Source organism: Carcharhinus amblyrhynchos, unplaced genomic scaffold, assembly GCF_965287045.1.
Source record: "Carcharhinus amblyrhynchos unplaced genomic scaffold, sCarAmb.v2.hapA scaffold_685, whole genome shotgun sequence".
Lineage (NCBI taxonomy): Eukaryota > Metazoa > Chordata > Chondrichthyes > Carcharhiniformes > Carcharhinidae > Carcharhinus > Carcharhinus amblyrhynchos.
In genome coordinates, this window is record NW_027650425.1 from 1 (window position 1) to 25,283 (window position 25,283).

The window sequence follows — 25,283 nt, forward strand, 5'->3', positions numbered from 1 at the left end:
GAGGGAGAGAGGGAAAACACAGCGAGGAAATGAAGGATCTCGGTGTTCTCACTGTGGAGACACGGACGCGCTGCCTTCTGCTTCTCCCCCAGTAGAGAGTGGTGCAGGACACTCACTGACTCATTCTGACTTTGTTACGACAACCTTGGCCTCCTTCCCAGTGGCTGCTGTAGGATCCTTTAGTCATCATGGCTCCACAGGCAATGCAGGGTTTTCCATTGTTGTACGGCTGGAAGGAGAGGGATGGAAATGAGCTGATCCAGAAACTAGACAATCCTGAAGCCTTACACATCATTCAGACTCACTGCGATATAACTTATCTGAGGCATCAACTCCAAACAGCAATAAACTGAAGTTCACAATCTAAGAATTTAATTTGTTACTTGTCTTCCTATCATCGCAGAGTGAAAGGCTCATAGGATCATACTGGAGGCCATTCAGCCCATCCAGTCTGCACTGATCACAATCCCACCCAGACCCTATCCCCGTAACCCCACATATTTGCCCTAAGTCATCAAGCTGACACTGAGGGGAAATTTAGCACGGTCAGTCCTCCTGACCAGCACGTCTTTCGGAATGTGGAAGGAAGCAGGAGCACCCGGAGGAAACCCACGCAGACAAGGGGAGAATGTCTGCGTGGAGTCTGCACATTCTTCCTGTGTCTGCATGGGTTTCCTCCGGAAGCTCTGGCGTCCTCCCACAGTCCAAAAGATGTGCTGGTTAGGCGCGTTGGTCGTGCTAAATTCTCCATCAGTGTACCTGAACAGGTGCCGGAGTGTGGCAACTAGGGGAGTTTCACAGTAACTTCATTACAGTGTTAATACAAGCCTACTTGCAATACTAATAAATAAAAACTTTACAAATGCACACAGTATTCAAAATGTGGTCTAACCAATGCCCTGATTAACTGAAGCATAAAATCCTTATAATATTATGTTCAATTCCTCTTGTAATAAAGGATAGTTTTCCATTAGCCTTCTCATTTATTTACAGTACCTGCACGCTAACATTTTGTGATTCATGCACTAGAACATCCCGAGATCCCTCTGCATTTTGGAATTCTGCAGCTGGTTTCCATTCCTGTAATACTCTGCTTTTTATCCTCCCTGCCAAAGTGAAGAACTGCACACTTCCCCACATTAGGCTCCATCCCTCAGACTTTTGTCCATTCATTCAGCCTCTCTACATCCGTCTGCAAACTCGTTAGAACTTCTTCACTACATCCCTTGCTACCTACACGCTGGTGAGCCTAACTTCTGTAGTGGGTAAGTTGCTAGGAGGTATTCTGAGAGACGCAAGGACTGATTAGGGACGGTCAGCATGGCTTTGTGAATAGAAAATCATGTCTCACAAATTTGATTGAGTTTCTTGAAGGGGTAAACAAGAAGGTAGATGAGGGTAATGCTGTCTATGTTGTCTACATGGACTTTAGCAAGGCCTTTGACAAGGTATCGCATGGTAAGTTGTTACATAATGTTAAATCTCACGGGATCCAGGGCGAGGTGGCCAACTGGGTACAAAATTGGCTTGATGACTGAAGCCAGAGGGTGCTTGTAGAGGGTTGTTTTTCAAATTGGAGGCCTGTGACCAGCAGTGTGCCTCGAAGATCAGTGCTGGGTGCACTGTTACTTGTCATTTATATTAATGATTTGGATGAGAACTTAGGTTAGTAAGTTTGCAGATGACACCAAGATTGGCGCCATAGTGGACAATAAAGGTGGTTATCTCAGATTACCTTGGGATCTTGATCAATTGGGCCAGTGGGCTGACGAATGGCAGATGGAGTTTAATTTAGATAAATGCGAGGTGATGCATTTTGGTAGATCGAACCAGGGCAGGACTTACTCAGTTAATGGTAGGGTGATAGGGAGATTTATAGAACAAAGAAAATTACAGCACAGAAACAGACCTTTTGGCCCTGAACAATGAGATCTAGGGGTACAGGTTCATAGATCTTTGAAAGTGGAGTCTCAGAGACAAAGTGAAGGCAGCATTCGGCATGCTTGGTTTCAATGGTCAGAACATTGAATACAGGAGTTGGGACGTCTTGTTGAAGTTGTACAAGGCATTGGTAAGGCCACGCTTGAAGTACTGTGTACAGTTCTGGTCACCCAGGATATTATCAGACTAGAAAGAGTGCAGAAAGGATTTACTAGGATGCTACTGGGATTTGATGGCTTGACTTACAAGAGGAGGCCGGGTATACTGGGACTTTTTTCCTCTGGAGCGTAGGAGGCTGAGGGGTGACCTTATAGAGGTCCATAAAATAATCGGGGGCACAGATCAACTAGATAGTAAATATCTTTTCCAAATGGTAGGGGGGTGTAAAACTAGAGGGCATAGGTTTAAGGTGAGAGGGAAGAGATACAAGAGTGTCCAGAGGGGCAATTTTTTCCACACAGAGGGTGGTGAGTGAAACAAGCTGCCAGAGGTAGTAATAGAAGCGGGTACAACTTTGTCTTTTTAAAAGCATTTAGATAGTTACATGGGTAAGATGGATATAGAGGGATATGGGCCAAATGCGGGCAATTGGGACTAGCTTAGGCTTTAAAAACAAGAAGGGTCTGCATGGACAAGTGGGCCGAAGGGTCTGTTTCCGTGCTGGAAACCTTTAGGTTCCCTACGTATTTACTCTCCTAACCCCCCTGACGTTATGGGCCAATTAACCTAACCCGAGAGGAAACCAGAGCACCCGGGGGAAACCTATGTAGACATGGGGAGAATGTGAAAACTCCATACAGTAGGAAGTCTCACAACACAAGGTTAAAGTCCTACAGGTTTATTTGGAATCACGAGCTTTCGGAACGCTGCTCCTTCATCAAGTGAGTCAGTAAAGGGCCTGGTGAAGGAGCAGGGTTCTGAAAGCTTGTGATTCCAAATAAATCTGTTGGACTTTAACCTGGTGCTGAGAGACTTCTTACTGTGCCCACCCCCAGTCCGACACCTGCACCTCCACATCAGACTCCAACACAGAGAGTGACCCAAGCTGGGAATCAAACCCGGGTCCCTGGCGCTGTGAGGCAGCAGTGCTAATCACTGTGCCACCAGGCTGCCCTCTTTACAGGGTTTTTAAAACTCATTTTTAAATTGTCTCTCTACATATGTACTGAATATGGGATGGCACAACGTGCTGTGCCCTTGTCCGTTCTCTGGAGAGAACTGGAAGGGTGTGCAACTCCTAACCACCTTCTGGGACGGCCTAGCGAGCCACTCAGCTGCCCCCAAAACAGCACCTCATCACCACCTCTGTGGGGAAAATCGGAGAGTGTGTAATTAGCGCTGACCTCGCCACATCTCATGTGTGAATTAAACAGGGTGGTTAATGATCAGGGTCCACCGGGTAGAGGGTGAGGCAGCTGGGCTCACCTGCTCCTTCGCACAGTACCCGCAAAGCATGCGGTTGGCCAGCTCCATCATGTGATCCTGATCATCATCATGGCACACGTCACACGGATAGGCTTTACCACAACACGGAAACCTGCAAGCATTCGGCACAAAGCACGTCTTATTGCACAACGTAACAGACAAATAACACGGGAGGGGAATACAATTCTGCCCATTGCTCCCCCTCTGGGGCAAATCTAATTTAAAAATTGTTGCAGATTGATGGTGCCCTGTTGTATGCGGTCAATTCTTAAAGTTTATTTATTAGTGTCTCAAGTAAGGCTTACATTTAACACTGCGAATTACTGTGAAACTCCCTATTGCTACATTCCAGCACCTGTTTAGGTCAATGACCTAACCAGCACGTCTTTCAGGCTGTGGGAAGAAAACTGGAGCACCTGAAGGAAACCCACACAGACACAGGGAGAATGTGCAGACTCCCCACAGACAGTGACCCAAGCCGGGAATTGAACCCAGGTCCCTGTTAGGAATGGATTAACAGACCTTCCAGTTAAGTCCTAATTTGTGGGAACACCTGGAGGAAACCCACGCAGACACGGGGAGAATGTGCAGACTCCCCACAGACAGTGACCCAAGCCGGGAATTGAACCCAGGTCCCTGTTAGGAATGGATTAACAGACCTTCCACAGTTAAGTCCTAATTTGTGGGAACACCTGGAGGAAACCCACGCAGACACGGGGAGAATGTGCAGACTCCCCACAGACAGTGACCCAAGCCGGGAATCGAACCTAGATCCCTGGCGCTGTGAAGCAGCGGTGCTAACCACTGTGCTGCTTGTGCTGTCCGGAGAGTGTTACCTGCAAATTTGATTTAAAAAAAGTAAAAGTTAAGGTTTTTTTGAGCCAGGGTTCCATTCTGGAATCTTTCCTTCCAGTTAATGTCAACTTAGATGGTAACACTATTCAGAGAGTAAGGGTCAGATTGCAACAGTCCAGAACCAGAGTTCAAAGTAGCATCTGTTCCCTTTATCCATCAGGATTACGGCATCACTTGAATGCCTTTCTCCATAAATCTGCATTATTTTTTATCTTTAACTGCTGACACGATTCCCTTTCAAAAGCCACAACCGAATCAGTCTCCACCACACCCCTGGGCAGTGCATTCCGCACCCTAATCACTCACTCCATCAACATTTTCCCTTCACGTCACTATATCAGAGTCATAGAGTTTTGTGGCACAACAGGCCCTTCAGCCCATTGTGTCTGTGCTGGCCACCAAGCACCTATCTATTCCAATCCCATTATCCACAGTGCTTGGTCCATAGCCTTGTATGCTATGATGTTTCAAGTCTCATTTAAATGCTTCTTCAATGTTGTGAGGGTTCCCGGCTCACACAGTGAGTGCCAGATTCCCATTACCCTCTGGGTGAAAAAGTTCTTCCTCAAATTCCCTCTAAATCTCCTGTCCCTTGCCTTAAATCTATGCTTATTGATCCATCTACTAACTGGAACACTTTCTTCCCATTCACCTTATCTGTGCCCCTCATGATTTTGATACCTCATCAGGTCCCCCTCAGCCTTCTCTGCGCTAAAGGAAAACAACCCCAGCCTCTCTTCATAGCCAAAACTCTCCAACCCAGGCAGCAACCTGGTGAATCTTCTCTGCACCCTCACTGGTGCAATCACATCCTTCCTACAGTACGGTGACAAGAACGGCACACAGTGCTCTAGCTGTGGCCTAACCAGCATTTTATACAGCTCCATCCTAACCTCCACACTCTTATATTCTATGCCTTGGCTAATAAAGGCAAGTCTCCCATAAGCCATACAGTTTCTTTTGTCAATTAGCTCAAATCACTACCTAGATTTCAACCCTTCTGCCAAGAGGAACAGTCGCACCTTATCTACTCTGCCAGATATCTCACGATTATGAACATCTGCTTGGTGTGGCATGGTGGCAGAGTGGTTAGCTCTGCTGCCTCACAGTGCCAGGGACCCGGGTTCAATTCCTGGCTTGGGTCACTGTCCATGTAGAGTTTGCACATTCTCCCTGCGTCTGTGTGGGTTTCCTCCCACAGTCCGAAAGATGTGCTGGTTAGATACATTGGCTGTGCTAAATTCTCCCTCAGTGTACCCAAACAGGCGCCGGTGAAGTGGTGACTAGGGGATTTTCACAGTAACTTCATTGCAGTGTTAACGTAAGCCTACTTGTGACACTAATAAATAAACTTCAAAAGGAAAGTACACCTTGCTCGCACGGACTAATCCAGCTTATCCCCTTGGTCTCTTGCACGAGAATGAGGGTGGACTAACTCAATGTCGTAACTATTAACCCACATTATTCTACACAGTTTACCACAAGTCAAACCACAGGCAGTGACTGTTTTCTTGTAAGTTACTGCACAATAATCTGATTGATTTGATTAATTGTCACATGTACCAGTATAGAGTGAAAAGTATTGTTTCTTGTGCGCTGTACAGACAGAACATACCGTTCATAGAGTAGGAAAGGGGAGAGTGCGGAAAGTAGTGTTACAGTCATAGCTAAGGTGTAGAGAAAGAACTTAGATGTGAACGGAACAGGAGCAGACAGGCGATTTATCTCCGTAGGTCTGTTTCACCACCTGATTAGTACCTTAATTCCTCTGACCTGCCTTGGAACCAGTAACTTCACTGCTTAACTACAAATCGAACAACCTCAAGTTGTGAATTTAGCAATTTACTCTGAACCCAAACAGATATTTTAACTTGGGTGGGGCTGGGGGGGGGTTAGTTCCAGAGTTCCTCGACCCTGTGTGTGTGTGTGTGTGTGTGTGTGTGTGTGTGTGTGTGTGAAGAAGTGCTTCCTGATATCAGCTCTGAACAGCACAGTGCTTAGAACTTCATTCTTATTCTGATCTCCACAGGAAATGGCTTCTATCTGGCAAATCCTTTAATCACCTTAAACAATTCAACTGGGATCAATCTTTAATCGTCTATATTTAAAGGCCACACAAACCCTTGCAGCAGCTCCGTGTAATTTAACTCTTTCAGGCCCAGCATTATTCCTGCACCCCCTCCAAGGTCATCCTGCCAGATGAGAGATACCCGGAATTGATTGCAATGCTGCCAGATTTCTGCGCTCCGATTCCGGCCTCTTGCATATTCCTGATTTCTGCCAGCCCCTCAGTTGCCGAGATCTCTAGGTCTTTAATTCCCTTTCTACACCCCTCTAACCCCCTCCTCTAAGCTGCCCACTAAAACCTACCTCATTGACCCTTTTGGTTATGTCTGAAAATTGCCCACGCAACTTGTATCAAATTTTGTTTGATAACATCACCACCGACATTCCAATGTGTGGAAGGAAAAAAGCACTCCAAGGGAACTTTTTTTATTCATCCATGTGTGTCACTGGCTTTTATTGCCCAGCATTTATTGCCCGTCCCTAGCTGCCCGAGGGCAGTTGAGAGTCGACTGCATTGCTGTGGCTCTGAAGTCACATGTAGGCCAGATCAGGTAAGGACGGCAGATTTCCTTCCCTAAAGGACATTCGTTTTCTTTCAAAAAAGCTCATTTATTAGTGTTGTAAGTAGGTTTACATTTACACTGCAATGAAGTTACTGTGAAAATCCCCTAGTCCCCACACTTCGGTTACATTGAGGGAGAATTTAGCACGGCCAACGCACCCTAACCAGCATGTCTTTCGGAACGTGGGAGGAAACCGGAGCACCCGGAGGAAACCCATGCAGACACAGGGAGACCATGTAGCATCTGCACAGTCACCCAAGCTGGAATTGAACCTGGATCCCTGGCGCTGTGAAGCAGCAGTAACCGTGCTGTCCCATTAGTGAGCCAGATGGGTTTTTCCGACAATCGACCATTATTTCACAGACATCAGTAGATTCTTAATTCCAGATTTTTAAAAATCGAGTTCAAATTCAACCATCTGCCGTGGTGGGATTCGAACCCAGATCCCCAGAACATCAACTGAGTTTCTGGATTCATCGTCTCCCCTGTTCTGTACTAGCAAATTTATTTTGCATGAGCTTTCGGAGTGTCACTCTCTTTCTTCAGGTGAGTGAAGAGTTGAGTTCACAAACAGGCCATAAGAAGACACAATCTCAATTTACAAGATAATGACTGGAATGTGAGTCTTTACAGGTAATCAGATTTTTTTTACAGGTACAATCTCAAACAGACCATTGTCCGCAGCAAACTACCCAGCCTTCAGGAGACCAGTAACCACGATGCCACACAATCCTGCCACAGCAAGCTCTGCAAGACATGCCGGATCATCGACACAGATGCCATCATCTCACGTGAGAACACCATTCACCAGGTACACGGTACATACTCTTGCGATTTGGGCAATGTTGTCTATCTGATATACTTGCAGGAAAGGATGTCCCGAGGCATGGTACACTGGGGAGACCATGCAGACACTGTGATAACGGATGAACGAACACCGCTCGACAATCACCATGCAGGAGTGTTCTCTTCCTGTCGGGGAACACTTCAGCGGTCACGGGCATTCAACCTCTGATCTTTGGGTAAGCGTTCTCCAAGGCAGCCTTCACAACACACAACAATGCAGAATCGCTAAACAGAGACTGATAGCCAAGTTCTGCACACATGAGGACGGTCTCAACCGGGATCTTGGGCTCATGTCACACTATCTGTAACTCCCATGACTTGCCTGGGTTTGCAAAATCTCACTGTCCTGGCTGGAGATAATACACATCTCTCTAACCTACGCTTAACCCTCTCTCCACTCACATTGTCTGCACCTGTAAAGACGTGATTATCTGTAAAGGCTCTCATCCCAAACATTATCTTGTAAATTGAGTCTGTGTCTATATACGCCCTGTTTGTGATCACAACTCTTCACTCATCGGAAGAAGGAGCGACACTCCAAAAGTTTGTGCTCCCAGATAAACCTGTTGGACTTTAACCTGGTGTTGTGGGACTTCTTACTGTGTTTACCCCAGTCCAACACCAGCATCTCTGTACTAGCAAACCACTATTTGAAAAGCAAAACCTTTGTTGAGCTGTGGGTGAAGAGCAAGTGGCCTAGAGGTATTATCGCTAGACCAATAATCCAGAAACTCAGCTAATGTTCAGGGGACCCGGGTTCGAATCCCACCATGGCAGATGGCGGAATTTGAATTCAATAAAAAACAACCTGGAATTAAGAATCTACTGATGAGCATGAAACCATTGTCGACTGTCGGAAAAATCCATCTGTCCTTTAGGGAAGGAAATCTGCCATCCTTACCTGGTCTGGCCCACATGTGACTCCAGAGCCACAGCAATGTGGTTGACTCTCAACTGCCCTTAGGCAACTAGGGATGGGTAATAAATGCTGGCCCAGCCAGCGACGCCCATGTCCCAGGAATTAATTTTTTTTTTAAAAATTCCCTCCTCCCTCGCAAAATCTTGAGAGACAGAGGTTCAGGAGTCCTAGCCGATTGCTGTCAGGAGCTGGGAGATGGACAGCATACACTTACCTGAGCCATCGGTAGCTCTTCTTGTAATGTGTGCAGGTACCGAACTCGGGGAGGGGCTTCCCAAACTGAACGGTCAGCCCGGGGGGCTTTCTCTTCCGCCGGTGAACTGAATTGTTAACATCTTGGGTGATAAATCGAAGAAAGAAACCAGTTACTGGCTGTTTCTGATGCGGCAACTAGTTCGAGATATACAAACTATCGATGCAGGGCAAAGGAAGGAGTATTTCTCTCCCTTCCTGGCCCCAAGTCTGTCCTTGCTCTGTCTCGCTTATTTCAATAAACTCCATTTCTTATTCGATTGAGTCAATCAAGGCAATAGGCTATTCCTTCATTCAACTGTGTGGAGTAACTCATCCGAGTTAAATTCATCTTAGAGTTTCCTCGTTTATAATCAGAACTACAAAACTTTACTGAAGCCTATAATACAGGAGGCCCTTCGGCCCATTGAGTATGCATCAGCTCTCTGACACGGCATCCCAGCCAACCCATAACCCCATATTCCCACATATTTACCCTGCTAAACCCCCCAACCTGCACATCTTGGGACACAAAGCAGCAATTCAGCATGGCCAATCCTCCTAACCCATACATCTTGGGACATTAAGCAGCAATTTAGTATGGCCAATCCTCCTAACCCACACACCATGGGGCACAAACAGCAATTCAGCACGGCCAATCCTCCTAACCCACACATCTTTGGACTGTGGGAGGAAACTGGAGCACCTGGAGGAAACCCACGCAGACACGGGGAGAACGTGCAGACTCCACACAGACAGTGACCCGAGGTCGGAATCGAACCCGGGTCCCTGGTGCTGTGAGGCAGCAGTGCTAACCCACTGCGCCACCCGTTTATCCACTGGGAAAGGCTGACCTGGCTGGTTCACTTCTCTTGTGAAAAGACCTAATCAAGGTCATTAAAATGATAAAGGGTTTTGAAAGTGTGAGCACGAAGAGAATGTTTCCACTTGTGGGAAGAGCAAAGCTTGGAAGCCGTGACTTTTAATTGAACAGGGACTTCAGAGGAAGGTTTTATACCCAGAGTCTGAAACTGGCTGCCACAGCAGGTGGTTGAGGTAAATAGGATAGATACATTTAAGAGGGAGTTAGATAAAAATATGAAAGGAAAGAGGGTTATACTGATAGGATGGAAGGAGACTCAAATGGAGCATAAACACCAGCACGGCGTGGCTGGGTTCAATCACTTGATCCTGTGTCATGTTTTCCACCTAAATCAAAGACTCATACACTAAACCCAAGTCATCTTATAGCTCCTTGCCCATAACCCTGTGGTCATGTCTCTTGTATGTTTCTTTACTTAGCTGGTCTCACCTGTTTCATCCTGTGACTGGGTTTGTATCTGGTAAAACTGCACGGCCTCCACCAGAACACTGAGCTTGCTGTGACAGTGCAAGCAGTTTGATTCCTTGTATCGGCCAGAGGACAAGCTCTAGACAACCAGGGAGAAACAAAGTGACTGACGCAGTCGAGCACAGACCTCCCTCCCTCCATCCCAGTTTCAAGCTTCCTCCTGAGCAATTCCCAATTCTTTGGTTGGGCAAATCAGTGATTAGAATTTAACCTTCACTCTACAGTGCAAAATTCAAGACATTAAAAATAACTTGAACAGTTAGGGAGGAGGGAATTATGCCAGTTCTTGGAATGTTAATACTGTTTGTCTCTTAACTGCCAGATTTTGTAAATCAAACAATAGTTAAATTCAGATCAATGAAAAGCTCTGTTAAGTTTAGCAGAGTTCTAGGATCACTACACTATGGTGCAGGAGGCCATTCAGGCCATCATTTCCTATCCCTGTAACCCCACGTGTTTAGCCAGCTAATCACCCTAACACCAAGGGGCAATTTGGCATGGCCAATCAACATAACCCACACAGCTTTGTACTAAGAGGGGAAAACGGGGGCGGCCGGAGGAGCGCAGGGGGTGGGGGGAGAAACGGGACCGTCCGAAGGAACTTGGGGGGTGGGCGGAGAATCGGGAGCGTCCGGAAAAAACTCACGCAGACACAGGGAGAATGTACAATCTCCACACAGACAGTGACCCAAGGCTGGAATCGAACCCGGGTACCTGGCGCTGTGAGGCAGCACTGTTAAACCACTAGGAAGATGCTCTTTAATGCTCCTCATTTCTTACGATTAGAGGGGCAGCACAGTTTGTGTGACAGATTACCAGCGAAGTTGCCCCGCATTAGGTGCGTGCACAGGGTTCCAAATGGGAGCAAGACAAGTAACAGTCCAAATACTCATTGCTCATTACTCACTGCAGCACAATGACTGGCTGTGGGTTAAATGAGCAGGCTCTCAGTGTACCACTGATGGCGCTAATGCATCCGGATAGACTGCTTCTGGAGGACATTTTGTCTTCAATTTCTGCTGGTTAATTTATCATCAATGATCAACTAAACAGGCAGTTGCAGGAGAGTGAAACTTGGGGCCCAGGGTTTTAATTGTGAGTCTATTTTCACAATTTGCATAAAGCCTTGGAAGGAGAAAAAGATGCCCTGGTGCTGTTCATAGAATCCCATCAGTGCAGAATGAGGCCATTCAGCCTATCCCAGTTTGGATCAGTGTGGAGTCTGCACATTCTCCCCGTGTCTGCGTGGGTTTCCTCCGGGTGCTCCAGTTTCCTTTCAGTCCAAAGACGTGTTGGTTAGGGTGCATTGGCTGTGCTAAATTCTCCCTCAGTGTACCCAAACAGACACCGGAGTGTGGCGACTAAGGGATTTTCACAGTAACTTCGTTACAGTGTTAATGTAAGCCTGCTCGTGGCACTAATAAATAACTTAAACTTATCAAATCTGCACCAACCCTTACCCAGACCTATCTCACAATCCCACGTGTTTACTTCACTAATCCTTCTCACCTTGGGGCACTAAGAAGTAACTTAGGCAAACAAGATACTGCGGATGCTGGAACCTGAAACAAAAACAGAAAAATGCTGGAAAATCTCAGCAGGTCTGACAGCATCTGTGGAGAGAGAATAGATGCAGAGATGCCGGCATTGGACTGGGGTAAACATAGTAAGAACCTGGTGTTGTGAGACTTCTAACTGAGAGAGAATAGAGCCAATGCTTTGAATCTAGATGACCTGGGACAAAGGGTCTTGTAAACTTGAAATATTAGCTCTATCCTCTCTCCACAGATGCTGTCAGACCTGCTGAGATTTTCCAGCATTTTTCTGTTTTTGCCATTAAAGGACTTACTTCGCTTGGCCAATTCCACCTTTGGACGTGGGAGGAAACCAATCAAAATGATCAGTTATCAGACAAAATTTAATATAAGCCACGCAGGTGACTTAGCACAGGTGACCAAAAGGGTGGTCAATGGGGTTGGTTTTAATGAGCAACTCAAAGGAGGGATACAGGCAGGGACGTACAGGAAGGGAATTAAAGAGCTCGAGGCCCAGGCAACTGAAGGCCCAGTTAGCAGGACGGTGGGTGATCGGGACTGAGATGTGAGTTAGCAGCACACCACTTAGATTGTGTGCCTTTCAGTACAACTCATTCCAAAACGTTACCCTGCAGAGGCAGGCAGTGTGTGAAACCGCACTGATAAATCCGTAAGCAAGTTCCTCACAGATCGGCAGAGGATCCTGACGGAGAGTGTAGGAGTTCATTACCACAGGACGTAGTTGGTGCCAAAACACTGAATGTATTTAAGAGGCAGCTGGATAGGGGCGAATGGGATCACAGGGTACGGGGAGAAAGCAGGATTGGGTTATTGAGTTGGATGATCAGCCATGATCGTGATGAATGGCGGGGCAGGCTCAAAGGGCCAAACGGCCTCCTCCTGCTCCTATCTTCTATGTTTCTACGAGTTTTACCAAGCTGGTATCTAGCTATTCCTTAACCATTAGAATCCCTATAGTGCAGGAAGAGGCCATCCAGCCCACCTTCACTGACTCTCCAAAACAGCTTCCCACCCAACGTCAGCCCTATCCCCATGCAATTACCACGGTTAATCCACTTAACCTACATGTCTCTGGACACTAAGGGACAACTTAGCATGGCCAATTCACCTGACCGCACATCTCTGGGCTACGGGAGGAAACTGGAGCACCCGGAGGAAACCCACACAGAGACGGGAGAATGTGCAGACGCCACACAGACATCCAAGGCTGGAATTGAACCCAGGTCCTTGACGCTGTGAGGCTGCAGTGTTAATCACTATGGCCCAGTCTGTTTCTCTCGCTGTTTAATGCAAAATGAAATAGCAAATGCCAGAAATATGGAATCAGTAAAGTAAATGGGAAATCTGCAGCAGATTATTCCGTATCTGAACAAGACAAGCAGGCTGGCAATGTGGATGCTACCCTTTACACGATTCAGACTGTCCTGATATGGTCACAATCTGAATGCACCCTCTGTTAATTGGCATTTTCTGCATTTCCAATGTTATTAAAGTTTATTTATTAGTGTCACAAGTCAGCTTACGTTAACACTGCAGTGAAGTTACTGTGAAAATCCCCTAGTCACCACATTCCAGCGCCTGTTCGGGTACACTGAGGGAGAATTTAGCACGGCCAATGGATCTAACCAGCACATCTTCTGGCCTGTCGGAGGAAACCCATGCAGACACGGGGAGAATGCGCAGTGATCCAAGCTGGGGATCGAACCCGGGTCCCTGGCGCTGCAGCATTAGCCACTTGTTCCAGACCTCAGAAATCTCTGTTCATTTGTTCTAGGTACTGACCTGCAGCGTTCCCTCCTTGGAGCAGTTTAGACAGCCCACGACGAACCGAGAGTCCTGCAGCACTAGGTCTACAGGCACGCATCCACGCAGGTCCAGGTATCCCAGGATGTCCGAGTGTTCGTGAACCACGCTGGGTTCAAACGCTACCCTGACGTTTGCGTTACATTTCTCACAGATTGCCACTGCAGGGCGCTTTTGGGACACAGTCAGGTCCGAAGCTACTTTGCACCTTTGAGAGCAACGTGAAAAGACAGTCAGTCCGTGGAAAAGAACGAGGACACTCTCTATACTCCTGCCACTGAAGCAACAGACGCATGCAAGGCAGTGAGAAATGAATCCGTGCGCAGGGCAACCTTGCTATGGAGAAATGTGAAGAACTTCAGGACTTTTTTTCCCCTCTGAAACTGCAGATTCATCAGGTCAACTGAGATCATGACAGAAGATGACCTGCGACTGACATCTGGGTTTTAAATAATCGATGAATCAGGAGATTTTTATCACGATACTAGAACATGTCTAGGACTGCACACAAGACACAGGAGCAGAATTAGGCCATTCAGCCCATCGAGACTGCTCCGCCATTCGATGTAGTGGCTTTGGAGGCAGTTCAGAGGAGATTCACTAGATTGACTCCAGAGATGAGGGGTTTATCACGTGAAGAGAGATGCTTCCTCTTGTGGGACCTTCTAGGATGAGAGGTCATAGCCTTAGGATAAGGGGTAGCAAATTTAAAACAGCTGAGGAGAAACTACTTCCCCCAAATCTGTGAAATTCGCTGCCCCAAAGTGCGGTGGATGCTGGGACAGTGAGTAAATTTAAGGAGTTAGACAGATTTTTAATTGGGAATGGGTTGAAGGGTGATGGACAGAAGGCATGAAAATGGGGAAGAGGAGCACATCAGCCACGATCGAATGGTGGAGCGGACTCGATGGGCCAAATGGCCTAATTCCGCTCCTACATTTTATCACAGAAACCCCTATAGTGCACAAGGAGGCTATTCGGCCCACTGACAACAATCCCATCTAGGCCCTATCCCACAAACACACATATTTACCCTGCTAATCATTCTACATATCCTGGGATATTAAGGGGCAATTTAGCATGGCCAATCCACCTAGCTCGCACTTCTGTGGACTGTGGGAGGAAACCGGAGCATCCGGAGGAAACCCACGCAGACACGGAGAGAATGTGCAAACTCCACACAGTGACCTACTGTGTCTTCCATTCATTCTGCACGATGCTGTATCTATTTGACATGGTTTTGTCAAGTCTCAAACGCAAGTCACTAATCATCCATCCTACCTGCTGCACTTCAGCGACACGATGACCTGCTGAGCTGCCAGCGTCGCCGTCCCTTCGCCCAGCTCCAATCCGAGCAGCCGCACTGCGGTGCCCTTACAGCGGTGGGCAGACTCACCCCCCGCGCTGCCGGCGGAGTGCGGTCCCTGCCTGTGGGCAGACATCGAGTCAGTCCGTGAGCGAGCGTCATCCTCTTCGCTGGAACTGATCTCGCTCCCCGTGCCGCTCATTTCAGGACTCTCCAGCTCCGTCACCTTGACCTGCTGCAGCTGCTGAGACAGACCCTTGAGGTCATCCTCCTTCCGCGGGCCTGCGGGAGAGTCCGTCTTCTGAGAAGCTGTGGCTTCAGGCAAACAGGCTCGGAGCTGCTGGTAAGGAACGATGTGGATCCCGGCTCTCTCTGCATCCAAGTCCCTCTTTATCTGGGAATGAAGGGGAAAAAAAAACTTAAATTCTTTCCTTTGAAAAAGACAATGTAATTCTAAGGATTTTCTTCAACTATAATTTGCATTTATATAGCAACTTCAGCAGAGGAAAACAGCTGTTGCAGATCATAAACATAAAATACTGGGGATGTTGGAATCGGAAAGAAAAACAGGAAAATACTGGCAAATCTCAGCAGGTCTGACAGCATCTGCGGAGAGGGAGAATAGAACCAACATTTCGAGGGAGAATAGAACCAACCCTTCGTCAGAGCTGCAGGTCATAATAATGTAAAAGAAAGATGTGCATTTATATAGCATCTTTCAGGACCACACAACATCTTTACTTCAAAATTATGTCATTGCCTGTATAGAATTTTGAGTGGGCCTGCCTTGCGTTAAGTTGATCTTTCTCTACACTCCTAGCCATTACTGTCACACTACATTCTGCGCTCGCTCCTTTCCTTTTCTATGAACGGTATGTTTTGTCTGTATAGCACGCAAGAAACAATGCTTTTCACTGTAATGTTAATACATGTGACAATAATAAAGTTAGTTTATTTATTAGTCACAAGTAAGGCTTACATTAACACTGCAATGAAGTTATGTGAAATTCTCCTAGTTGCCACACTCCAGCAACTGTCCGGGTCAATGCACCTAACAGCACGTCTTTCAGACTGAGGGGGGAAACTGAAGCACCCGGAGGACACCCACACAGACACGGGGAGAATGTGCAAACTACACACAGGCAGTGAATTGAACCTGGCAGCAGTGCTAACCACTGTGCAGCTGTGTCACCAATAATAATAAACCAAATCAAGTCACTTATTGCCGTTATGGGTAAAAACGGTATGATAATCTACACAGAAAGGTAGGTGTCTGGGACGTGCTGCCAGGGATGGTGGTGGAGGTAAATACGATGGGGTGTTAAAGGGACTTTTAGATAAGCACACAAATATGCAACAAATAGGGGAAATATGGACCAAGGGCAGGCAGACAGGATGAGTTTGACTTCACGTTCAGCACAACATCGTGGGCCGAAGGGCCTGTTCCTGCGCTGTACAGTTCGGTGTTCTATACCCAATCTTTCACAAACAATAATTAAACCAGATAATTTGCTTTAATGATGTTTGTTTTGAGATAAATATTGGCAAACAAGCAGTGGGGGAACTCCCTTACTCTTCTTCAGTTAGTGTGGTGGGAGGTTTTCCTTCTGTGGGAAAGATTTACCATCCTATCTGAAAGATGACACTTCTGCCAGAGTGGCACTCCCTCAGTCCTGCACTGGGGTGTCAGCATGCATTTGGTGCTCATGGGCGGGACTCGAAGGCCGAGACTTTCAGACAGGAGGCGAGAATGCCACTGATGGAAGTGTAGCCAACACCTAACGATAACGAATGGCGTAAAATGAGCTCTTCCCAAGATCCCATTTGATATGCTCCGAGATTTCCACCTGAAGGTGTGAAATGAAGTCCAGTGGCAGAGAGAGGCACAGAATAGGTAGAAGAGTGTATGAAGAAGAGACTTGCCAACCAATCAGCACTCCCTACATGCGGTAAAAATTGTTGTTCCCTTTGGTATTCTTGTAAATTGGCCTGATGAGTGCAAGGTAAAAAGTTTCAACAACGTGTCTTTCTTCAGCAGTACTCAAGTTCTGTGCTACCAACCAGCCAGAAGGGAAAGAATTATCATACGGATAGACGTTGTTTCACCTGTCTGGCTCCTTCTGTGAACAGCTTCTCCATGTTGCGATCTAGCCACCGCAGGTATGGACGAAACAGCAACTCCAACTTGCCCATCAGTCTGTTGGTGGCATGCTTTGCCCGCAACCATTCCTCCGAGGCCACACAGACGTGTCTGAATATAAAACATGAAAGTACACACAGGACACAGCTCAGAAACAGGAACGAAAGCAATGACAATGTCACGAGGTTTTCGACAAATCTAAACTTTATTTACTTCCCTCTTCTGGCAAGGCAAAGATGGAGGTGGGTACGAGAAATCGGAGTTTCTTTTCACTTAAATACGGGACAAGGGCATCGCTGGCTGGCCAGCATTTATCGCCCATCCTAAGTTGCTCTTGAGAAGGTGGTGGTGAGCTGCCTTCTTGAATCACTGCAGTCCCCGCATTGTAGGTACACCCACAGTGCGGCACAAATGTGATTTGCCACTTGTCAACCTGAGCCTGGGTACTGCCCAGGTCTTGCTGCATTTGGACACGGACTGCTTCAGTATCCGAGTTACAAATGGTGCTGTACACGCCCACTTCCAACATTATGATGGAAGGCAGGTGGGTCTTTGATGAAGCAGCTGAAGATGGTTGGGGCTAGGACAGCACACCGAGGAACTCCTGCAGTGACATCCTGGGAGTGGGATGATGGACCTTCAACCACCACAACCATCTTCCTTTGTGCCGGGTGTGACTCCAACCACAGGACAGATTTCCTCCGAATTTGCACTCACTCCAGTTTTGCTCGGACTCCTTGGTGCACTCTTGGTCGAATGCAGCCTTGCTATCAAGGGCTGTCACTCTCACGTCACCACTGGAGTTCAGCTCTTTTGTCCATGTTTGAACCGAGACTGTAATGAGTTTGGGAGTGAAATGCAAATTTATCGCCCATCCTAAGTTGCTCTTGAGAAGGTGGGGGGTGAGCTGCCTTCTATGTCTATAAACAGGTTATTGCGGAGTAAGTGCTGCTTGATAGCGCTGTTAAATTCTTGATTCTGGATTTGACTGATTCTGAAGTGACCCCTAACCAATTTATTCCTTACTCTCTCCCTCAATCCCAGATTTTTCATCCCTCCGACTCTGGGTTCTTGTGCAGTTGACTGTCAGCCTTGAAGCTAAAATAAACTTTATTTATTAGTGTCGCAAGTAGGCTTACATTAACACTGCAATGAAGTTACTGTGAAAATCCCCTAGTTGCCACACTCTGGCACCTGTTTGGGTACACTGAGCGAGAATTTAGCATGGCCAATGCATCTGACCAGCACGTCTTTTGGAGTGTGGGAAGAAACCGGAGCACCCGGAGGAAACCCATGCAGACATGGGGAGAATGTGCAGACTCTGCACAGACAGTAACCCATGGCTGGAATTGAACCGGGCACTGTGAGGCAGTAGTGCTAACCACTGTGCCACCCCTCTTCCTGTGAAACAGCTTGGGATCTTTCATCATATTTAAAAGGAGGCTATATAAACGTATGTTGTTGCTGTTTGTGAACCTGTACACCTTCACCTCATGGAATTAGTGTCCCACAGTCAGCTGATCAATAAGCACCACGGACAGAGTCTGGAAGCAGGTCCCCACACAGGCTGGAATTTTCCAGCACCTCCCCCTCAATGCCGGTTCCCACTATGCTGGGACTAGGGAACCACTGAAATCTCCATTCACGTCGACGGGACTGGAAGATCCTGCCGGTGTGAAGGGCTGGAAAATTCCTGTCCGAATGTTGGAAGTGCTACGTGGAACAAACAGCGGAGAAAGTTTTGATTAGAAACATGATGTGGTTCAATCTGCTTGAATTGTATCCTCCAGATGATTTGCCCCAGTGGCTCCGAATCAGACAGTTTTGGGTTAAAGCCCTGGCCCAGGTTCTGAGTGTATAATCCAGGGTGACGCTGACAGAATGCAGCACTGCCAGCAGTGCGATCTTCTGAACTGATGACTTGCCACCCGCCTGGTCTGATGAATATGGACCCCACGATACTCCTTGAAAAACCGACCGGCCCAGATTAACTGGTGGTCTCTCTCTCTCACTCGTGTTTGTGGGATTGTGCTGTGTAGGGAGGCAGTGGCATAGTGGCATTTTCGTTGGACTAGTAATTCAGAAACCCCGGGGTAATGCTCTGGGGACCTGGGTTCAAATCCCACCACAGCAGATGGTGAAATTCGAATTCAATAAAAAACATTTGGGATTAAGAATCTACTGATGACCATGAAACTATTGTCAATTGTTGCATAAACCCATCTGGTTCACTAATGTCCATTAGGGAAGGAAATCTGCCATCCTTACCCGGTCTGGCCGAACCGTGACTCTAGATCCACAGCAATGTGGTTGACTCTTAAATGCCCTCAGAGATGGGAAATAAATGCTGGCCCAGCCAGCAACACCCTTATCTCAAGAATAAAAAACAGCACATCAAGCACACTGCCAACTAAGCTTTCTGAGACATTCCGAAGATGTAAAAAGATAGCTATATAAATGCAAGTTCGTTCTTCTTTGCAACTTATTGTCACGTGATGTCTACTGTTTGACAGCTCATATATATATTTTATTGCATTTTGGGGGTGGCACAGCGATCAGCACAGCTGCCTCACAGCACCAGGGGCCTGGGTTTAATTCCAGCCTCGGGTCATTGGCTGTGGGGAATCTGTACATTCTTCCCACATCTGCCTGCGTTTCTTCCGGTTTCCTCCCACAGTCCAAAGATGCATGAGTTAGGTTGATTGGCCATGCTAAATTTATCCTAGTATCAGGGGGATGATGGGATTAGGGCCAGCATGGGATTGTAGCCGGTGCAGACTTGATGGGCTGAATGACCTCCTTCTGCAGTGTAGGAATTCTATTATATAAGCTCTCGATTCAGATAAAGTACGGCACTTCACCCTAGGATAGCAGTTTAAGTGCAAACTGCACTCTATATTTCCATCATATATTAAGTTGATCTTTCCCTTCACCCTAGCTATGACTGTAACACTACGTTCTGCACCCTCTCCTTTCCTTCTCCCCTACATACTCCATGAATGGTATGCTTTGTTTGTATAACGTGCAAGAAACAATACTTTTCACTGTATCCCAGTACCTGTGACAATAATAAATCAAATCAAACTAAGCTTGCATTAGATTTCCCACTCAGGTCAAGAAGTTAGTTTTCCCCTTTGATTTTCTTCCTTACCTCCCCATAGACGCTGGCAGATCCTGATCTTGCGGGATTTCCACAGTAAACACCTTAGAATTAGAGAAAAAGAGAAAAGAATTAAGTGTAGAATTATTGTGCGAGAGATTGGAGGAATTAACATCTTGTTCAGTAGGGCGACTACTCTTCATTCCCAAAGTAAGAGATGTTGATGGTGAAAGACTTCAATATTTGGGATCTGTGAGAACTATCCAGAATACAAAGAGGTTAGAAATCAGGACTGAGCAAACCTTTCCTCATTTTACTGTGATGTCCCTGAACCTGCAGAGTTCCTGCCCCATTTTCTGCATCAGGTGCATTCTGATCAAGACTGGTGATTTGGTAGCAGTTAATGACCAGGGAATTGCTACGAACAACAGGAATAAGGACGGTACTCGACCAACAGGTAATCCCATCTAAAATCTGATATGGACAGCACAGTGGTTATCACTGCTGCCTCACAGCACCAGGAAATTAGGTTTGATTCCCGGCTTTGATCACTGTCTGTGTGGAGTCTGCACGTTCTCCCCGTGTCTGCTTGGGTTTCTTCTGGGTGCTTCGGTTTCCTCCCAAAGAAATGCGGGTTAGGTGGATTGGCCATGCTAAATTGCCCCTTAGTGTCCCAGGATGTGTAGGTTAGAGGGATTAGCAGAGTAAATATGTGGGGTTAGGGGGATAGGGCCTGGGTGGGATTGTTAACAGTACATTCAATGGCCTCCTTCTGCACTGTAGGGATTCTATGACAGACAGTGCAACCTTTGTCAAAAAAAAAACACGGTGCCCAATTTAAGATTTAAAAATCATAGTCACGGGGGAACAAAATTTCATTCCATTTTTATTGGGAATGGGACTGGCTCACAAAGCGTTCACTGCTCAATTTGCCCTCGAGGGTGTCCCATAGCATTCACTGTGGATGAAACAACAAAATCCAACAGGTTTAAATTCAGCACTGTGCACAGACAAGCAAAATAATTCACGATACGGGTTTTTAAAAGAAATGTATCCTGGGAGGCGTGCCTCAGTGGAAAGACCAATTTTCACCGCTCATCCCTAATTCCCTTGAACTGAGTGGATTGTTAGGACACTCCAGAGGACCATCCATAGTGAACCGTACTGAAGGTCTAGAGTCATTGCCAGACCTGGTAAAGGTGGCAGATTTCCTTCCTAAAGTGAACCCAATGGGTTTTATGACAATCCCGAAATCCTTGTGATCATTATTAAGGAAAACAATACCATTTTGTTTCAGATTAATTAATTAATCAACTAACTAACAAATGCCACTAGCTGCCCATGGTGGGATTTGAACTCATGTCCCTGGATTATTAGTCCAGGCTTAGCCCAGAAATGTTACTTGTGTTAGTACCCGCCTTTGGGTTATTGTGTCCTAAAGCCTGCACCTTACAACAATAACCTGCATTTAAACAGAGCCTTTCAGAGATTAAAATCATCAGAGGGCTTGCCACAAGATGATTACCAAACAAAATTCAGGGTGGCACAGTGGTTAGCACTGCAATCTCACAGCGCTGGAACCCAGGTTCAATTCCAGCCTCAGGTCACTATCCATGTGGAGTTTGCATGTTCTCCCCGTGTCTGCGTGGGTTTCCTCCAGATGCTCCAGTTTCCTCCCATTGTCCAAAGATATGCGAGTTAGGTTGATTATGGTAAATTGCCCTTCAGTGTCTGGGGATTAGCAGGATAAACACATGGGATTATAAGGATAGAGCCTGGGTGGGATTGTTGTCAGTGCAGGCTCAAAGGGCTATGTGGCCTCCTTCTGCACTGTAGGGACTCTATGAAAATTTGATACAGGGCAACTTAAGGACATACTAAGAGCAACTGACTAAAAAGAATTAGGCGAAAAATAGGTTTGAAGACATCTGTCAAAGGACGAGACAGAGTCGGAGAGACTTAAGGAGAGCAAGCCCAGACTTGGGGCTCAGTGATGGAAATCGGGGAATACGAGAGAGGCTACAACTGCATGGGTTCAGTGTTGTAAGGTCTGGAGGAAATGACAGCAATAGGGAGAGTAGAGGCCATGCAGTAATTTATAAACCGAGGCATCACTGGGCAGAAAGATCACACATTCAAATGACAGTTCCTTGGCTGCCAAGTGTTACATTTGACAAAATGGAACTCCTTTCCCCGTCCATCTGTACATGCAGCAACATTCTCCAACAACACAGGAAGAGACATGAGACAGTAATCAGAGAGCGTGGCTGCCTCATCACTACCCCATTCTTTGTTTCAACTGAATTCTTTAGCAGTAAGATGCAGCAAGACAAAAGCAAGGGTACGTGACACAAGTACAAGACAGTGCCAGCACTGGTGCGACACACAGAACCAATCATACAGGGAGGACTATTACCTCTTACCTCCAAAGGATAATCATCAGGGAAGCAGATCTGAATATCCATCTCCTTCAAATCAAAGGGCTGCAACAGATAAAGAAAAATGGAATCAGTGTGGTAATGTCAGGAACACAAAAGAACCAACAAGTTCCACTTCACTTCAGTGAAAATCCCAGGATATTCTGACTTTAAAGTTTTAAAAATGTATTTATTAGCATCACAAATTGGCTTACATTGACACTGTAATGAAGTTACTGTGAAAATCCTCTAGTCGCCATACTCTGGTACCTGTTCAGATACACCGAGGGAGAATTTAGCATGGCCAATGCACCCTAACCAGCACATCTCTGGAGTGTGGGAGGAAACCCACACAGACACGGGGAGAACATGCAGACACCACACAGACAGTGACCCAAGCCAGGAATCAAATCCAGATCCCTGGTGCTAACCACTGTGCCACACCAGTTGAAATTGAGCGGGTTCAAGGAGAGAATTTCAAAGCTCAAGGTCTACACATAGCTGAGAGCCTGGCCGTGGGTGCAGGAAGGAGAAATCAGAGGGAGCGCCAGAGTTTTAACAGCTTCTAAAAGCCAGCGATTTTAGAAGAGAGTTGCAGAAGGCAGGGGTTTAGAAGCTGAAACACAAATGCATACGTACAGAATCTATCATTCTCTGAAATTAAGGGGACACAGGACGACTCTCGGCACAATCAACATGAAGAGAAACAGATAGTAGCTTCTGAGGCACTGGGCAGCAGGGTGGCACAGTGGTTGGCACTGCTGCCTCACATAGCCAGGGACCCGGGTTCAATTCCAGCTTTGGGCCACTGTCTGCACATTCTCCCTGTTTGTGTGTGGGTTTTCTCTGGGTGCTCCAGTTTCCTCCCACAGTCCAAAGATGTGTAGGTTACATGGATTAGCCATGAAAACATGTGGGGTTACGGGGATAGGGCAGAGAAGAGGGATACTCTGTCAGAGAGTCGGTGCAGACTAAATGGACCTGATAGATCATTGAACCCTACAGTGCAGAAATGGGCCGAATGGCCTCTTCTGCAGTGTTAGAATTCTATGATTTAGGGTTCACTGGTGACTGACCAGGTACAGCTGACCAGAAGCTAGACTAGAGAAGTGACGACCCCTATTTGGTGGCAACAGGGCAAGTTCATAGCAAAGTGCCAACTCCCAGACAGGGTAATAGGTGGCAGAGAGGGTGGAACATTTGATGAATAAGATGGTGCTGGTTATTAACGGGTGCAGTCATTACAGGAGAAAGGAGATGAACCCATTAACCTTTTCTCTGCCGAATTATTTGATTGTTGAATCTTTCAGTGCAGAAGGCAGCTATTTGGCCCATCGAGTCTGCACCGACAACAATCCCACTCTAGGCCCTAGCCCCATAACCCCAAGCATTTACCCTGCTAGTCCCTCTAACCTACACGACCCAAGGCTCTACGGTGCAATTTAGCATGGCCAATCAACCCAACCCGCACATCTCTGGAGTATGGGAGGAAACCGGAGCACCTGAAAGAAACCCACGCAGACACGGGGAGAACGTGCAGATTCCACACTGACAGTGACCCAAGCCAGGAATCAAACCTGGGTCCCTGAAGCTGTGAAGGAGCAGTGCTAACCACTGGGATACCCACTTCAATCAGTGCCCTTTCCTCCAGGGGGGAGAATCAACAAACCAACACTACCAGTGACTGTTATCAAGTGATATTGGATAAAGAAAGCACTGAACATTGACTGTGATATCCACCTTGGTTCACAGACTGCCTGAGCTATTATCAGTTACAAAAGCAGGGAATGCTGGAAAATCTCAGCATCTGTGGAGACAGAATAAAGTCAATGTCTTCAGTCTGGATGACCCTTGCTGTTATATTATAAATCACTGGTCATTTCGCCAGGCTACCAGTGTGAAAGTGTACCCCAAGAACAGGGCGGACTCTCAAGAATGGAAAACTGGGATTGCTGTGGCAGGAAGATAAGACATCCAAGAAACAGAAGCAATTCATTCAGTCTCAACTCCAGCTCTGGAATTCCACTACCCTGATTAAAAAAAGATCTTAGAATCACAGAACCTCTCCAAAGCAGCAAAAGGCCATCTGGCCCATCAAGCCCGTGCTAACAATAATCCCACCTAGGCCCTACCCCTGTAACCTCACGTATTTATCCTGCTAATCCCCCGAGACTAAGGGGCAATTTAGCATGGCCAACGCACCTAAAGCACACATTTGGAATGTGGAGGAAACTGGGGCACCCGAAGGAAACCGGGGCACCCAGAGGAAACCCATGCAGTCATGGGGAGAATGTGCAAACTTCGCAGTCAGTGACCCAAGCCGGGATTTGAACCCTGGTCTCTGGCAGCAGTGCTAACCACTGTGCTGCACAAGCTTGTTGATTTCAAATAAAGAACAAAGAAAATTACAGCACAGGAACAGGCCCTTCGGCCCTCCAAGACTATACCAACCATGCTGCCCGACTAAACTAAAATCCCCTACCCTTCCAGGAACCATATCTCCCTATTCCCATTCCTATTGTTAAGACGCCCCTTTAAAGTTACTATCATGTCTGCTTCCACCACCTCCCCTAGCAGCGAATTCCAGGCACTCACCACACTTTGTGTAAAAAAAAACCTGCCTCGTACATCTCCTTTAAAGCTTGCCCTCGCACCATAAACCTGTGCCCCCCTCGTTATTGACTCTTCCATCCTGGGAAATAGCTTCTGACTATCCACTCTGTCCATACCCCTCATTATCTTGTAGACTTCTAACAGATCGCC

General features: G+C 46.8%; 1 protein-coding gene across 1 annotated transcript in view; it reads right to left on the reverse strand.

Annotated features, from left to right (window-relative positions):
• Positions 1-116: 116 nt before the first annotated feature.
• The window catches only part of LOC145339811 (uncharacterized), a gene marked incomplete at its 3' end in the record, with an annotated part of 29,280 nt that continues 4,113 nt past the window's right edge, over positions 117-25,283 (reverse strand). The window contains exons 3-11 of the mRNA XM_080184340.1: positions 22,527-22,586; positions 20,155-20,207; positions 16,970-17,114; positions 14,839-15,257; positions 13,537-13,765; positions 10,160-10,277; positions 8,831-8,951; positions 3,367-3,478; positions 117-229 (exon numbers count right to left, since the gene is read on the reverse strand). Coding sequence (XP_080040466.1) covers positions 117-229; positions 3,367-3,478; positions 8,831-8,951; positions 10,160-10,277; positions 13,537-13,765; positions 14,839-15,257; positions 16,970-17,114; positions 20,155-20,207; positions 22,527-22,586 — 1,370 coding nt within the window. The remainder of the gene's footprint in view (positions 230-3,366; positions 3,479-8,830; positions 8,952-10,159; positions 10,278-13,536; positions 13,766-14,838; positions 15,258-16,969; positions 17,115-20,154; positions 20,208-22,526; positions 22,587-25,283) is intronic.